The sequence below is a fragment of the Rhinatrema bivittatum genome, chromosome 2 (genome assembly GCF_901001135.1).
Source record: "Rhinatrema bivittatum chromosome 2, aRhiBiv1.1, whole genome shotgun sequence".
NCBI classification, from domain to species: Eukaryota; Metazoa; Chordata; class Amphibia; order Gymnophiona; family Rhinatrematidae; genus Rhinatrema; species Rhinatrema bivittatum.
Window position 1 is genome coordinate 616,424,558 of NC_042616.1, and position 17,018 is coordinate 616,441,575.

General features: G+C 41.9%; 1 protein-coding gene across 1 annotated transcript in view; it reads left to right on the plus strand.

The window, feature by feature from the left end:
• Nucleotides 1-17,018, plus strand: part of MEP1B (meprin A subunit beta) — a 117,958-nt gene that overhangs the window by 49,349 nt on the left and 51,591 nt on the right. The window contains exons 7-9 of the mRNA XM_029587181.1: nucleotides 5,431-5,649; nucleotides 8,113-8,265; nucleotides 11,023-11,238. Coding sequence (XP_029443041.1) covers nucleotides 5,431-5,649; nucleotides 8,113-8,265; nucleotides 11,023-11,238 — 588 coding nt within the window. The remainder of the gene's footprint in view (nucleotides 1-5,430; nucleotides 5,650-8,112; nucleotides 8,266-11,022; nucleotides 11,239-17,018) is intronic.

Here is a 17,018-nt window from a genome sequence, read left to right on the forward strand (position 1 = left end):
TTGGCATCACGACATGCGACGTCACGCCTTGAGGTCAAATTGCACGAGGGGCCTACCCGTTCGGGCGTCTATCTTCGCCGGCAGAGGAGCCGCTGTCTGGAGGAGGGCTGGCTGGAGTAAGTTGCATCTTCTCTCTCCTCCTCTCCTTGCGCAGCGGTTTGTCTCGCTTTACAGTGCCGTCTCCGCCGAAGGACCGTCTCGCTTTACACTGCTGTCTCCGCCGTAGGGGGGCTGCCGAAGGGGAGCTGCCGAAGTGGGGGCTGGCTGGAGTAAGTTGTGTCTTCTCTCCTTGCGCCGCAGCCCCCCCCCCCCCTCCGGACATTGGCGACGACCCGCGGTTCCTGCCTCCAGCTGTCAGACAGACGCATCGCACGTGGGAAAGCGGCCCCTATGCGTGCAATTGGCTGCTCAAGACATCACGTCTTGAGCAGCCAATTGCATGCATAGGGGCCGCTTTCCCACGTGCGATGCGTCTGTCTGACAGCTGGAGGCTGAAGCCGCGGTCGTCACCGATGTCCGGAGCAGGGGGGGCTGCAAAAGTAAGTCGCTTCGTCGCTTTAAACTGCCCCCCACCCCCTCCTCCCGGAGCAAGGCTGCTTTTCGCGCCCTGCTTCGGGAGGAGAGGAGAGGAGGCCCGAGCCTAGGATTGCCCTTCTCTCCTCTCGCTCTCTTGCTACTTTTTCGGTTTTGTTTTTTTTGCTTCGGGAGGAGGGGACAGGACTGGGGCTGCACTGGAGACCGGACGCGGCCAGGGCAGGTGAGCGGGGGCTGGGGGAAAGTTTGCCGAGCATCGGAGAACATAACTGTCCACTTCCTGGTACCTGTCATTTCAAATGTCATTTGAAATGACAGATACCAGCGTGGCCGTGAAGTGTTAGGCCCGCGCACCCAGGATACTGTATAGGCGCTCTATACAGTAAAATGGGTTGCGCGGGCCTAACGCTTGCCTAACGCTTCGCAGCCGCAGCATGCATTTGCATACAATTTGAAGAGAGTATCGAGCGGTAGGTGAAGAGAACTGTGCGTGCGGGGAACGAGGGTGCGCCTGGCACTGCCGCACTCTTTCTAACGTGGCATAACTGTATCGACCTGTTAGTTTGTTGTCAAAGCCTCTTATTATTTTGTTAGATAAATTGATCAGTAGGGTTTCAGTGCTACGGTTCTTTCTGAAACCGTGTTGTGTGGGGTGAAGAATATCTCTAGGTGTTCGTTGAGTTGATTCAAAGCTGCTTTTTCAGTCAACTTGGCAAGTAAGGGAAGGTTGGAGATAGGACGATAATTATTCAGATCTTTTCGGTCTTGGTTCTTTTTTTTTGAAATGGGAGTGATTGTTGCAGTTTTCAGAATGGCTGGTATATGACCCTCTTCAAGTGATTTGTTTATAATTGCAGCTAAAGTTGGTGCAATGATATGTGCTATTTCTTTTAATACTCGGGTTGGGATAGTATCGAGGTCATGTCGAGCAGGGTTTATTTTTTGAAGCATCTTTTCTATTTCAATATTTGAAATTGGTTCGAATTTTGACCATGTTGTTATCGTAGGTGGATCATAAGGTACTTCGTCAGTAGAAGGGATGTTGAAGGATTCAGTTATCTTGTTTATTTTGTTCTTAAAGAAATTTGCGAGGTCTTGGCATAGGTTATTAGCATCGATAGTTGGGCTGATTTTGTTGTTATTTTCTATTAGGTTTTTTACAATGTTGAAGAGGGAGTTTGATTTATTTGTGGAGTTTTTTATCTTTAGTCTATAGTGTTCACGTTTGGCATTCAGAATCGCTTTCTTATAGTTGGCAAGTTGTGTGCGGTATCTTTGAAGGTTTGATTGGCATTTGGATTTGCGCCATTCTTTTTCCAACTTTCTGAGATTGGATTTCAGAGTTCTGAGGCGAGAATTAAACCATGGGTTGTTTTTTGTTCTGTTTTGTTTTATCAGTTTCGTTTTCTCGGGATTTATGTTGTTTGCAGTTTGTTTTGTAAGGTGGAACCAAGATTGAGTGGCGTTATGTATATTGGATAGGTCAAGATTCATAAGTTGTTTCCCCAATTCTTGTTTGAGTGAGTTGAGTTGGAAGGGGGGGGGGGTCTGTATTTGAATGATTGTGGTTTATTAGTTCTTGTCATTTTGTTGGTATTGATTTGTGCACAGCATTTAATTAGATAATGATCCGACCAGGGGACAGGTTTAATAGATAATGTAGTGTCGAAGAGGTATTGGTTGGTGAATATCAGATCCAGCGTATGACCTGCTTTGTGAGTGGGGTTGTTTACAAGTTGGATCAGATTTAGGCTGGAAAGCATGTCGAGTAAGGTTTGGCAGTTTTGAGATCTAGGTAAGGCATCAGTATGAAGGTTGAAGTCGCCAAGTATTATGGATGGTTTTTTTGTGTTGATGTTAGTTATTAAAAATTCTAGTAGTGGGGAGATCTCATTGTCGAGAAGTTTGGGTGGGCAATATACAAGACATATTTGTAGGAATTCAGAGTCGAGTATAGCAATTTCGAATTTCTTAGGAAGGTTGTGAGGGATCAGCTTCATAGAGAAATGTTTTTTTATAAGGAGGAGTAGTCCTCTTCCTCTGCGGGATTTTCGTGGGATGGAGAATATGTTGTAATCATTGTTGGTTAGCTGATTTGTAAGTACAGTATCGGTGTCTTTGAGCCAAGTTTCTGTTATGGCGATGAAGTTGGGATTCTTTGCTTGGATCAGGTCTGAAATAATCATGAGTTTCTTAGTCAGAGATTGGGCATTTATCAAGAAGAAGGTGAGGTACAGTAGGTTTCTGGCATGTTTCAGAAGTGGGATTTTAATCAGATGGCTGTTTCTCGTCTGGTTGTTCACAGCGGGGGGAGCCATGATGGTGTTGACGGATAACTTCTCAAGGAATTTTAGAGTTCACCTTGTCTGGAAGATAGTATGTGATGTAAGTTAAAGAAGAAGAGAACTATTGTGATGGTCATGCAAGTAGGTCTTGTAGAGTTGAATTGTGTAAGGGTAGGTACCTTTGGTTTGGAGTAAGAATTGGACGATTGAAGTATGAGGTTGGGATGAGGTATGAAGGTGTGTTGTAGTTGAATGAGGTTCAAATAGAACAATTGGTTGGTATTCAGAGTGCGGCAGGATGTTAACAAGATGCTAGTGTAGAAATTTCTAGATGGAAGTTGTCAGTAAGCATGATATAAGCGATCAGTGCAGTTGCAAGTTGAGAGCTGGATGAAGTTAAGATTTTAGAAGCTGAGGATGTGCTCCATAAGAATTTTTGATGAGAAGAAAGATTTTGATAGGAGGTGTTTGGGCTTGTTCTTGCTGTATAGTCCTATGTTGAAATGCAGGATTAGGAATTATGTCCTATTAGTTGTTTGAGGAGTGAGGAGCAGGTAGGAGGCAGGGATTAGTTTGAGAGTTCCCGAGGTGGGCTGGGTACGAATGTAGAGATCTTGGCTGGTCTCGGCGCCGGTTGCGCAGGCCTCACACGGACTTGCCTCGGGTCTTCTGCAGTAGTTTGAAGTGGTGAGTGCTGACTTAGAAGCGAGAAGGCTTCACTTAGTGCTGTCTTAGTGCGAGGTGGCTCAGTTGGAGTGGCTTAGCTGGCGGAGTGTAGTGATTTAGAATTCTATCTTCTTCTTTATCTCAGTGGCTGCACGAAGGGGCGCACAAAGGGGCCTGCCCCTTTGTCGCGCTCCTTCGGCTTGCAATGCCGGCGCATGGCGCCTGAGGAGCAGGTAATTTTAAATGTCCCCCTCTGCTCTTTGATTGGTCGGTCGCGCTGCCGGGGGGGTCGGAGGTCCGCACGTAGGGACGGCGCGTTGAGTCAGCGGTGTGTTCGGCATCTGGGTTCGCCGGGGGCAAGGGGATCTGAAAGGCCTTACCCCAGCGGGTCTGGGCGCCGATCGCGCAGGCCTCCCCTCTTTGATTCAGTAGCGGTGGCGGCTTGGAGCTGGAAGGAGCGGCGCCTGAGGAGCAGGTAATTTTAAATGTCCCCCTCTGCTCTTTGATTGGTCTGTCGCGCTGCAGGGGGGGGGGGGTCGGAGGGCGGCACGTAGGGACGGCGCGTTGGGATCTTTGAGGGAGTGGAAGGGATTAAAAAGCTGAATAGTTGGTATGAATGGGCAGATTATATAGGCCATCATGGTCTTTTAATGCCAAAATGTTTCTATGAATAATATTCTTTCAGGTTCCTTTATTCTTCAAGCTCAATACTCAGGAAGATAATAAATGTTCTTTTGCCACACAGAGACAGGAGCATTTTCACAAATGTTATATTGGCTGTAACAATAAAAGGACATTTTGGACAGGGGTTTGGTGAACAATTAAGGATATATTGAATATTCAATGTGAGCTTTTATTTCAAATCATCATTTGGAAATCTGTTGCGATTACAGAAGATATTTCCGTCTGTAACAAGAAATTGAAAGTTACCTTCTCCTCCCCACCCCCATATGAGGGTAAAAGTACATATGCTGGTCATAATATATGCACTTACTTGCAGTGAAAAGGGGCATGGTAGGGATGGCTATTGTGTAAAGTACATGCCCTTTGTAATCTATAGATTTTACCCAAATATTATGTGCCTGCAAAGTATTCTAGGTAAAGAATCCCCCGTGGCACTGGATTTTCGAAGGGAAACTCTGCAATGGGTATATGAAGCATCCAAGGGCCTGCAAGCGGCCTGTGGAGTTTCAGAATTGTTTTCCCCAGCCTTAAAACTCATCCTTTTAACTGGTGATTGGGAAAAAGTCCTGAATGGTCTTAGGGATCTTTTAAAAGTGTGGTTGATCAATTAGTGTAGTAGATCATGGGAGAAGGCACTTAAAGTTCAGGGTGACCACTCCCCTCTATGGCAGTTTCCTTAAGTCAAGACCTGAAATAATGGCAGGTATTTCCAAATCTGTGATTACAAAACTGGCCTGTCTTATGTACAGGAAGTTATTTACAAGCTGTCCCACAGGCACCAATAAATGTTTACAGTTCTCACAAATATGTCCTGAGCATTTCACAGTTCCATCCATCTCTGTTCACCAACCAGATATCAGCTTCAACTGCTTTGTCTTCTTTGTAGTGTTCAGCTACAATTGGACTCCTCTCTTCTGGATACTCTCTGGGAGTGAGTTTACCCACCAAGGTCCCTCACACTTGCATCTCTTTAGTTGCAGCCAAAATTCTGTATATAATAGACCCATACATTTTCAGAACATTTGGAAACCTGAAGATCATTTTGTACATTCCAGGTGCTCTAATTGCAACTTTTTTTGTTGCATCATTAGATAAGCTATGTTGCATAAAATAGTCATAGTATTCTCCCTAACGTGTTAATATTATGTATACAAAAATTCATGCAATTTCAATAAAACTGTGTGAATACAAAAAAACCCTATAATATGAGCTTTGATTAATGGGATGTATAGGTATATATAATCAATGTTCTTCTTTGCAGGCAAAGAAAACAATTTTAATAAATACAATGACAAACAATCAAGCTTTCTAAATGTTCCTTATGACTACTCTTCAGTGATGCACTACAGTAAAACAGCATTCAGAAATGGCACTGATTCAACTATAGTTACTCGTATTCCTGAACTGATTGATGTGATTGGGCAGCGAATGGATTTTAGTAACTATGATCTCCAAAAGCTGAATCGGCTATACAACTGTAGTAAGTATATACCATAAGTAGCTAGGAACTATGGCTCCAAGGGTATTTAGCATGCATGAGCTACCACATACATTTAAGCAAATCTCTTCAAGGTATTGCCATAGAAACATAGAAGATGTCAGTAGATAAGAACAACTTTGTCCACCTCATTTGCTTATTTGTGCCTACCTACTGTGCAATCACAGATCGAACTCAAACTGAGCAAAGATCCTCTTGCAACAATTCTAGTATTCTATTTCTGATTGATCCTGCAGCTGGCACCCTTCAATTTACATCTGGTACATTGTAGTACCCTCATTGATAGCGTAACCTGCACCACCCTGTCTTCCATAAAGCTTACAGGCTCTCTCAGAGGTGTTCTTCTGTCACCAGCCTCATTGCACTCCATGCTCTTATGCATGTCAAATAAAATATGGAACCCTCTAGTCAAGTCCATCTGTCTTGTTTATTCATATCACACACTTAACACCACACACAATGCTTGCCAGCAAGAGGCAGATGATCATAAACTGATCTAATCCTGAACGAGACACACACTGTGAAGAGGTAAAGTTGAATCTGATGCATTTTATTATCTAACTCAGGCATTGCTCTCACTAACTGAGTTCATCATCATTGTGCTGATACAAAACCATGGTAGTTACTGCATTAATAATTTGGAGCATACTCCCATTCTAGGAAAAATCCAGATGAATTATATGGCATAACCTCCCTGTGCATGGGGCTGGATCTACTAGGACGGCATGTTAAAACACTCCTCCCAGTCTATAATCCCACAATGACCCCAAAAAACCGGAGCATACTCAAAACAAAAATACAGAACAATCCATTAGCAAATTGCCTCTGTTAATAACCATGGATTATAATAGCACTTCTCCTTTGCATGCTTCTCTTTTGATGGTTTCTATCATATCATAACAAAATGCAGTCCACCAGGATTATGGTTTTGTTTATTTTAAATGAGTCTGTTGTTGTTATACTGTTGCTGTTATGTACTTTATTATTCATAGTACCACAGTAGATGATGGCAGCCAGGATAAACCAAATGGTCTTTCAATTGGTTTTCTTTCTGGTTCTCTACCAATTTCAGTAGATAAACATATGCATTCCTTTACTTAAACCAACAGCAGTTTCACCCTTCCCCTAACCAGTTGGTTACCCAACTTCTCAACTCTGCTCCTATCACTGCCCTTCATGAAGAAAAGAGTGCATGGAGTAATTTGCTGATGCCGCAGTCACTACCTTTAACCAATAAGCCTTGATACTGTTGATGGAACTCAAACATTGCTTTCTGCTTCAACGGCAAGGCATAACGGGAAACTGGATTCAAACAGCAACCAACGAAGGCCTTGACTTTTACGGTGTGGGAAACTGATAAGCATGGGGTAATCTACAAGGCGCAGCACATATTACCATAAGCTTACTGGGCAGGCTGGATGGACCATTTGGTCCTTTTCTGCCGTTATTTCTATGTTTCTATATATCTATCCCAAGCATATTTAAAGTATGTTATAGTGATGGCTGCCTCCTCTGCTGGTGGGCCTCTCCAGGCATTGTTGTCTTCCTCTATAGTTTTTACAAACTCCGTACTTAATCCAACACACAGGCCTCTTCCTGTGATTTACAACCAAGCCCTACAACAATCCAAATGGCTACCACAACTAGTGAGGCAATCGTTTGAACATCACACTCTGCATTTTCTAAACTCAGTGATTGTTACCCTGTATGTTTGTCTTCGCCTCTCTATCCCCTTGGTATCACCTTAGCAACCACAGCTCTTTCCCTCCTCAGACCTTCAGTTTTGGTTCAATCATCAGAACAGCAAAAAAGCAAGGGAATGTTGAACCTTGACTGACTTTTACTTACCCTCTGCTGGCTGCTTTCTTCTTGCTGCCTGTTCTCTGAAGCTTATGAGCTTGATCTTATTTTGTAAAGCAGTTGACCTTTCCTTCACTCTTCAGATATCTTCACATACATCTTTCTGGTCTCAGCCCTTGGGGACTAACACAAATCATCTGTGTATAGAGATCAGCATTTTAGGGGTTCTGTTGACTGACAGCGTTTTGTGTAGATTTAAGCATTGTCATTTTTTTCTGACTACAACTCTTGGTTTACCAGAAATTGCTATAATTCACTTATACATCCTATATTATGCTTCATGTACCTTCTAGAAATGAGGTTCTGTACTTAGATGATAACATCCTGATACAGAAACAAATTCCAAGTTCATTGGCTCTTGCTAAGAGCAGCAAGCACCCATTTCAAATACATGTCATCTGACAATCACGGTCTCATGCTACAACTTGAGATTTCAAACACAACAGTTTCCATTTTTCAAAACAATTCACCATCCCTAACTATGTTTATCACACAAAGAATCTTCAGTTTTTTTTCTCACAAAAATCAGGAGCCAAAACCACTGAGCATTCAAAAGGAGCTTCTCTTAACTTCTTTCTTTTGCAGCTTCTTCCCTAAGCTTCATGGACAGGTGCAGTTTTGAGTTAAACAGCATCTGTGGCATGGTTCAAAATTCAGAAGATACTGATGACTGGCAGCACGTCACTCAGGCTCCAGCTGGGCCAAGCTCTGACTTTACCAACATGGGGAGCTGCAACAGTAAGAGATCTTTCTTTCTTTCTTTTTATGTTTATGGCAACTACTTATCTGTTCAGTGTTTTCTTTTGGAGTTCATGAAATACAGTGTGCTACAAAAGTACCAAAACTGACTTTAGTAAGAGCATAGACCATTGTTAGGAGATACAATACATGCACAGAAGAGAGAGTCCAAATTGTATTAGGAATCCCTGGCTTGATTAAAAAGAACTTTCAAGCGCACCTTGATAATTTGTTGGTACATATTACAACCTATGACTTCCAGAAGGACGGTCTTTGGCAATATGCAAGTATTACGAAGAGCATTAGCAGTAGATTTGGGAGACCGAGATCATACCAGCATGCCCTGGTTTACAAGCGAGGTTCGTTCTTGTCATGGTATATACAGAGCAAACCCATGTGGAAACACTGTCTCAAAAGATGATGCAGTTTCTCATCAGAGCTATATTTTTCATACTATTAGAGTGAGAGTGTTAGCCTTTTCTCATAGCTGGAGTAACAGATGGGATACTATGAGGGTGCCAAAGGACTGACAAGCTTAAGAGACATATCCAAGGGTATAAGAAGCAAGCGTTTATTAGAAGGCAAAACTGTGAAAAATGCAATCAGTCAGGCCCCTGGCCTTGAAACAGAAATATACTTTCTGCTTCTTAGCTAGTGAGCGCGATTTTGAATAATGAAGATATCCCTGAAGCAGGCATAGACATGCTGAAATGCTAGAAATATACAGTTATTAACATTAAGTTATCAGCCAAGGCAGTGACATTGAGCTACCTGGTCATTGGGTGAGGATTTTAAAGTATCAGCTATTATTCCTGATATCAAGTCACCAGCTATCAGCCAGAGGAAGTTTAATTGCTGGTGTTATCTGCTATAGCAGGATTCAACTCTATGTTTCTACATTTTGGAGCACACTGATTATTCACAGCAATTGCAAGATAAGTATTGTTCATTTGAACTCTTCATAATATATTAAAAAAAAACTTTAAGCATTTTTAATATAATGTTGATTGGACTGTTCATAGTTGATTATTGAATAAGTATTTTAACAAAATGGTGTATGATTAGATCTGGTAATATATATATATATATATATACACACACAGATCCTTATGGTAGATTATCCCTTTGTATGCTACCAGTTTATATGGCCAGTAAGGCGAGAAGCACAACTATTTGTACTTTTCTCTAGGTTTGCGGTTATTGGAGCAGAACAGTGAACAGGCTGCACATTGTGGGAATGGAATTTATTTTTTTTATTAGTTGGGGTCTTACAGACATTGTGTAGCATGGTTTACAGATGGTTTAAGCATTTAATCCCAAGGCATGCACTTGACTCAAACATAGGGAATTCAAGCCTTAAATACAGCAGAAGCAATGGGTTTTCAAACATAGGGGAAACATTTAAACAAATTATAAGAGTCTTGCAGAGCTTCCTGCTGCCAAAGTAAGAGAGTCTGCCTGAGGTATACCTAAGGTACTTTATCAAGGAATGTTATTTCTTAAAGCAAGGACAAATCTTGCCTTTCCTGTAAAGAATGATTTGGCTTTAACTGGCCTTGGGCGGCAGCTCCACAGAGGCTTTTTATATGCCCTAGCGCTCTCTGATCAAGGAAGTTTTATGGGAAAGCAGGATGTGGGTGCAGTACTACTCCCCACCCTTCACCTGCACCTTTTTTCCTTGCCTACTGTGTTCATTCCTTTAACAGCTGAAGCTTGTTGATTTTGTGGTTCACAGGAAATAGTCTCCTGTCAGTCACTTGGGAGGGCATGCTTACTCTGCCACAGATAGAAAGAAGTCAGAATGTACTATTTGTATTTTAATTTGGCCAAAATCCCAAACTTAAACATTTCATGGCGTTTTAGGAAGGAATGCTAATGTTATGTTAGCATAGAGTTCCTGAGCTTCTAATTCAGTTGAAAGATGGCACTTCAAGTAGCAGATTGGCACCAGATATCTAGAGATGACAAAAAAAAAAGCATCATTCACAATTGCAGTAATCCCTGTCAAAAATCCAGGGATCTTCCCACAGACAGGGTTTATCAGAATGTAACTGTAAAATGTAATAAGGTGATCCAGGTTTCAGATTTCAAGTTTCTAATTTTAGGGTACTTATTTACTGACGTCCAGAACTCAAAAGAATATTTTCAAATTTGAATATATGTAATTTTTAATGTCAGAAACCTAAATGTCAACTGAACTTGATTCCACCTCTAGTTTCTCTTTATTGTCTAAACACATTATGTGAACAATTTTGAAACTTCCTGAAGAGCTTGCAGGTCTGAAGTACTTTGTATCTGTGGACCCGAAAGCTACTTTTCAAAGGGAAACTCTCCCGTGGAGACTGTGGATTCAGCGGTACTTGATGTGTTTGTGCCTGCCTTGCAATAAGTGCAAAGCATGCATGGTAAACCTGCATGGGGATTTCAAAATAATATCCCCATCCCCATGCATGCTTTACATGCATTGGGAAACAATGCATGTATATTTGGCTGTTAGAAGGAGGGTAATTTTCAGGCGGGGAATTCAACCGGGTAACTGCTTAGTAACCAGGCAAATGTCTTTGAAAATCATCCTCATAAAAAACAATTGAATAATACAATATAAGAGTTTTCTAACAATGTTAGACTGTAAGGATGGTAGAATTTTGCCTCTAGTGGATCATGAGAAATGTACTTATCCCTGAATCAACTGTGATTAAATTGAAGCAATAAAATAGAAAAACACATGTTTGTTATTCCCTTATGTCTTTTCAACAGATACTGGCTACTTTATGCACTTTAGCACTAGAACAGGCAACACAGGGAACAAGGCTAGACTGGAAAGCAGAATATTAAACCCTAAGAGGGGGTTTCAGTGCTTGCAATTTTATTACTACCACAATGGCAATGCAAATGATAAGATGAACATCTGGATTAAGGAGTACACTCCGACCAGTCCCAATGGTACCTTAAAATTTGTGGAAACAGTACAAGGTATGTAATGCAATAAATGATTTTTTCATCTACTAGTATTTCTGCTTGTTATGCCAAGACATATGCAGCTTATTGCTGCTTCTTCTGAAACCTTTATTAGAATAACGAATGAAATAAAGTGCAAGGTTTTGAAGCTACCAGGGTCCTTCACTCAGGCAATTGTTTTTTGCCTGTGGAAAGGGCCATGTTGATCTTCAGACCTTGTGTTTAAAACATCTGCTAGCCATGCAAGTTCTAGTAGACATTACTAGTAAGTTGAGAAAATGGGATTTGTTTTTGTGGAACTGAGTCCCATCTGAAGAAAGGAGCTATGTGGTCTCAAAAGCTCATGTGCTATGTCTTTGGATTTGGATTATTCTTATTCTGGTCCAATAAAGTTATAACAATCTACAACAAAGCTTCCCAACTTGTCCTGGGGACCCCACAGCCAGTTGGATTTTCAAGATATCGACAATGAACGGAGTCTCCATGATATGCAAATTTATCTCATGCATATTCATTATGGATATCCTGTAAACCCAACTGGCTGTGGAGTCCCGAGGACAGATTTGGGAAGCTCTGACCTATAAAGAATCCAATTTACCCGATGAAGGTATCCTAGTATCCTTCTGCTTGATTTGTTGGTTTTCGTTTAACAAATTTTATTTGTGGCAAGCAAACACAATGTACCCTTTTCCTTCCAGCGGGATGTCTTTTTTTCTTATTTAGGCAAAAACACCATGCAGAGCCTCTGAAACTCGCTTATGGCATAAATACAACCAGAGGTTTAAAGAAAATATTATGTAATTTACTTTTTCTTTATTGTTAACAACACATGTTAAAAAAGTTTTTTTACATGACATGCGGACCATTAATAGACCTTATAAACCATCAATCTATATACATTGTCTATGTAAGCAGTTTTAACATTATTCCATAAATCATGTGAATTATTAATAAAAATGCACCACCCATTACCCTCATGTACTTTTATGCATTATCCTCCATTCACACTATTCATACCTTATACCTCACATACCAAGCACACTACACACACATCATAAAATCAATTCACCAAGAGAAGAAATCCCCACCACATATTAAAACAATATTCCTGAATATGTTGAGAAACACGTATGTATTTTATAGCAGTTAAATCAACTTCTGTACTCTGTATGTTTCTTCTGTTCTTGACTGCCTAAACTCCCGACGAGAGCCTCGTTTCACCTCACAACCGGGGGCTTCATCAGGGAAATTGATGAAAAAATTCCTTCTTAATTCACATATGCATCGCGTATTCTAATGATTTCTTCAACTTCTTCGAACACTTTCAATAACCATCATGTCTGTAGTGGTTCACTAAGCATCTACCCATTCTAGTACAACTGTGTCTCTTTCTGATACTCCACTTTAATCACTTCAAATATTCCTCAACCACATAAGTCGTCCCCTTCTCAAAAGTATATTGGCGACATTTTCCTCAAACTGCCAGCTTTTTCTTATTAACCATGAAAAATGCAAGTTGAAGGCTAGAGGAAAAGAAAAGAAAAAAGGGGAAAAATAGATAAACCATCATAAGTCTGCCTCATGCAGATATGTATATTTTCAGACCCCAGGAACTCAGTGCATACTTTCATAAGGCACACCAACTTGTTTGCAGGAAAAAAAGATGCCTTCCGCATATTACTTACCTTATATCAGGGATTCCCAAACCTGTCCTGGGGACCCCACAGCCAGTCAGGTTTAAAGGATATCCACAATGAATATGAATGAGGTAAATTTGCAGATACTGGGTCTCCATGATATGCAAATTTATCTCCTGCATATTCATTGTGGTATCCTGAAAACCCGACTGGCTGTGGGGTCCCCAGGACAGGTTTGGGAACAGTTTCCTCACATTTTGAAAAAGTAAATGCATAGACAGCATGCTGCTAATATGCCTAACTTTACACCCCCTGCCCCCATTTTACTGAATGTACAATGTACCCGCACAGCAACCCTATCTTCAAACTCAATGAATATGAGAATTTGGGATTTGGAAATCTGTGCCAGCTTATGTGTCTGTGTATACCTGCACTATACATCTAACTACTTTAATAATTAGTATTTGGAATGCGCATTTGTAGCTTACAGATAGATATGTCACGTATACAGGGAAGCACTCTCCTTCCTATTTTCCTCAGACCCACTGCATTCTCTCCCCTCCATGAACTCTAGTATTGGCTTCTTTCCATCTACAAAATACTGTATATATTTCCTTCATGCAATAAAAACATCACAATGGCCTTTCAGCTCACTACCCATGACCCATTAACACAGAATGGGTCCATCAATCACACCCAATTCTATTGTCCTTCATGTGCTTCGACTAACTTTTTAGGGGCACAGTCTGGCCTTTCATACATTGTACACCTATGTTTGACTTTTGTATATAGGCATGGTCAAGTTCAGTGTATTAAACAGAAGTTGGTATGTGCAAATAAAATTATAGCAATATCTTTATCTTTATTTAAAATGTATTAATCACTTATGCATAAAGGCCCAAGGAGACAAGACGGCTGCCGGGAGCATCCACGCCATCCCAGGCGCACCAGGAATGCCGCCATGGAGAAGCAGAGGACACCCTCTGTCCCAGGCTAGGTGAGGATAGCAAAAGAGCGGTAAGCTTCTACTTCCAATGAGATGACACTAACCCTGGTGGCACCCGGACGATCTACAATTCCTTTGCCAGCCCCTTTGTGCTTTACAGGGGAGACCTTGTCTTGCAGGGGCTTTCTTAACCAATGCTGTATGCATTTTTCTTTGCAACCAGCTTATTTCCCTACAGCTATAACCATGACAACTTACATCCTATCCCTGCTGGATGGAAAAACCCTGGCTTTGGCTTCACCCCTTTGGGAATGCAATGATCCTATCCTGAATGACTTGCCTGGGTTTTTGGATCTCTTCAAGTCCGTGTTCGATGACCCTACTCGCCAGTCTATTGCTGGGTCAGCCCTGAACTTACAGCAGGGAAATAAACCACTCCCGGATTACCTAATTGAATTTAAGACTCTGCTGAACTCTTGTGGGGCTCAGGATGCTTAAAGGCCATATTCTTACGAGGACTAACTCCTGCCTTAAGGACGAACTGGTCGGTCTGGAATTACCTGAGTCTCTAAGCTCGCTAATGGACCTGGTGGGGCAGATTGATCACCGCATTCGCGAATGCTCTGCTGAGTTAAAAACCATGAAGAAACAAACTATAGGTGGCCACCGGTCACGGAACTCCCCAGCACCTTTGACCCAGACTGCACCTATTCCGGAAGAAGAGGACGAACCTATGCAGTTAGGACGCAGCCACCTCACCTCTAAGGAAAGACGCTTTCAGAAGAAGATGGGTCTATGTATGTATGTACTGTGGGAAGACTGGCCATGCAGTACAGAATTGCCTTATATGTCTGGGAAATGCTCTGACTTAGGATCTGCCGGAGGACTCTTCCTAGGTCTTACTGCTCCTTCTCCTCCACTAACACTTCCTGTCTCCATTAAATCTGGACCCCTTGAATTTGCTACACAAGCCCTGATTGACTCTGGAGCAGGGGGAAATTTCATCCTCAAAAGGTTAGTAGAGCAACTTTGGCTTCCTACCAAACCAGTGCCTACACCCATGCTCCTCTTGTCCATCCATGAAGAACCGCTACCTGGGGAGGTCTCTCTCATTATGCAGCCTATCTGGTGTTAGAAAAGGCTATTCATCCTATCGTGCTTGGCATACCCTGGCTGCAGGACCACTCTCCCCAATTCAACTGGTCAACCATGGAATTGTCTCGATGGGGTCCAGAGTGTCATGACAGATGATTTAAAAAAAAATAATGCCTCTACCATGCATGACCACTACTTCCACGCCTGCAGGATTACCTCCACAATATGCTTCATTTCAGGACATGTTTTCTAAGCAAGCTGCAGACGTTCTCCCTCCGCATAGGTCATTTGACTGTGCTATCAATCTAAAGCCAGGCTCTGAACCACCCAGGGGTAGAGTATATCCACTCTCCTTGTCTGAAACCAAGGCCATGTCGGCATACATCGAGGAGAACCTGCAGAAAGGTTTCATCAGACCCTCCAAATCTCCAGCAGGAACTGGGTTCTTTTTTTGTTGGAAAGAAGGATGGCTCCCTTCCTCCTTGCATTGATTATAGAGGCCTAAATGAAATTACCATTAAAGATCGGTATTCCCTACCGTTGATTTCTGAACTATTTGACCAGCTTCAGGGAGCAAAGATCTTTTCTAAATTAGACCTAAGGTGTACCTATAACCTCGTCCGTATCCACAAAGGCAATGAATGGAAAATGGCCTTTAATACCCGCGATGGCCATTTTGAATACTTGGTTATGCCCTTCAGCTTAAGTAATGCTCCAGCCGATTTTCAAAATATGATGAACAACATTCTATGTGACCTTCTTTATCACAATGTAGTTGTTTATCTGGATGATATCCTCATTTTTTCCCAAGACCTACAGACCCATTACAAGGATATAACCACTGTCCTTCAGCGACTGCGGGAGAACAGTTTCCATGCGAAACTTGAAAAGTACTCCTTCCACCAGGAATCAGTTCCTTTCCTCGGCTACATTGTTTCCAGTAAGGGTTTTCAGATGGACCCCCAGAAAATGAAGAGCAATCAAGACTGGCCTCAACCTACTGGAATTAAAGCCTTACACCGCTTCCTGGGGTTTACTAACTATTACCGCACCTTTATCAAGGACTACTCCACATTAACGGTGCCCCCTCACCTCCATGACAAAAAAAGGGGCTAACCCTTCATGTTGGTCTCCAGAGGCCATCTCGGCCTTTCAAGTTCTCAAAAGAGCCTTTCTTCAGAAGCCATGTCTATGACACCCTGACCCTCACAAACCCTTCATTGTGGAAGTGGATGCTTCCAACGTTGGCATCGGAGCCGTACTAAGCCAGCATGGCGACAATCTGGTACTGCACCCCTGCTCATTCTTTTCAATCCGCTTCTCTTTGGAGGAAAGAAATTATGGCATTGGAGACAAAGAATTACTTGCCATCAAATTAGCTTTTGAGGAGTGGCATCCATGTTTAGAAGATGCGCAACATCAAATAACAGTATATATGGACAATAAAAATTTGGAGTATCTCTGCCATGCTCAACGGCTAATCCATCATCAAGCAAGATGGTCTCTGTTTTCAACAGATTCAACTTTCTCCTCAAGTATCGTCCAGCTGAGGAAAATGTGCGGGCTGATGCCCTTTCCCACTCTTTCGTCAGCAACGATGTTCCGGATGAACCACGGCATATCATAGACCCCAAGAAGATAATGCTGGCTGCCACACACTCGGTTCCCACTGGCAAGTCAGTGGTGCCATTGTTGCTGCGGAAGAAATTGTTACATTGGGCCCATGATTCCAAGTTGGCTGGTCACCCTGGCCAAGCTCGTACCCTCGCTACCCTGCAACGGTTTTATTAGTGGCCTTCTATGAGTAAGGATGTCTTGAAATACATGAAAACAAACCAAACAAACGATGTACTGGTCTCTTATTAATGTAGCACTCTATCACCAAAAATACTTATGTAAGACCCTCTATTCACGAGCAGGAAATTATGTTGCAACTCGTTTATCATAGGGGTCTATATTACTTTAATTATCATTCCTCCGTCTATTTTGTTTAAATGTTTTGTAGTTTTTTAAAAAACTTTTTAAAAAACCTTTTTAAAAAACTACAAAACATTTAAACAAAATAGACGGAGGAATGATAATTAAAGTAATATAGACCCCTATGATAAACGAGTTGC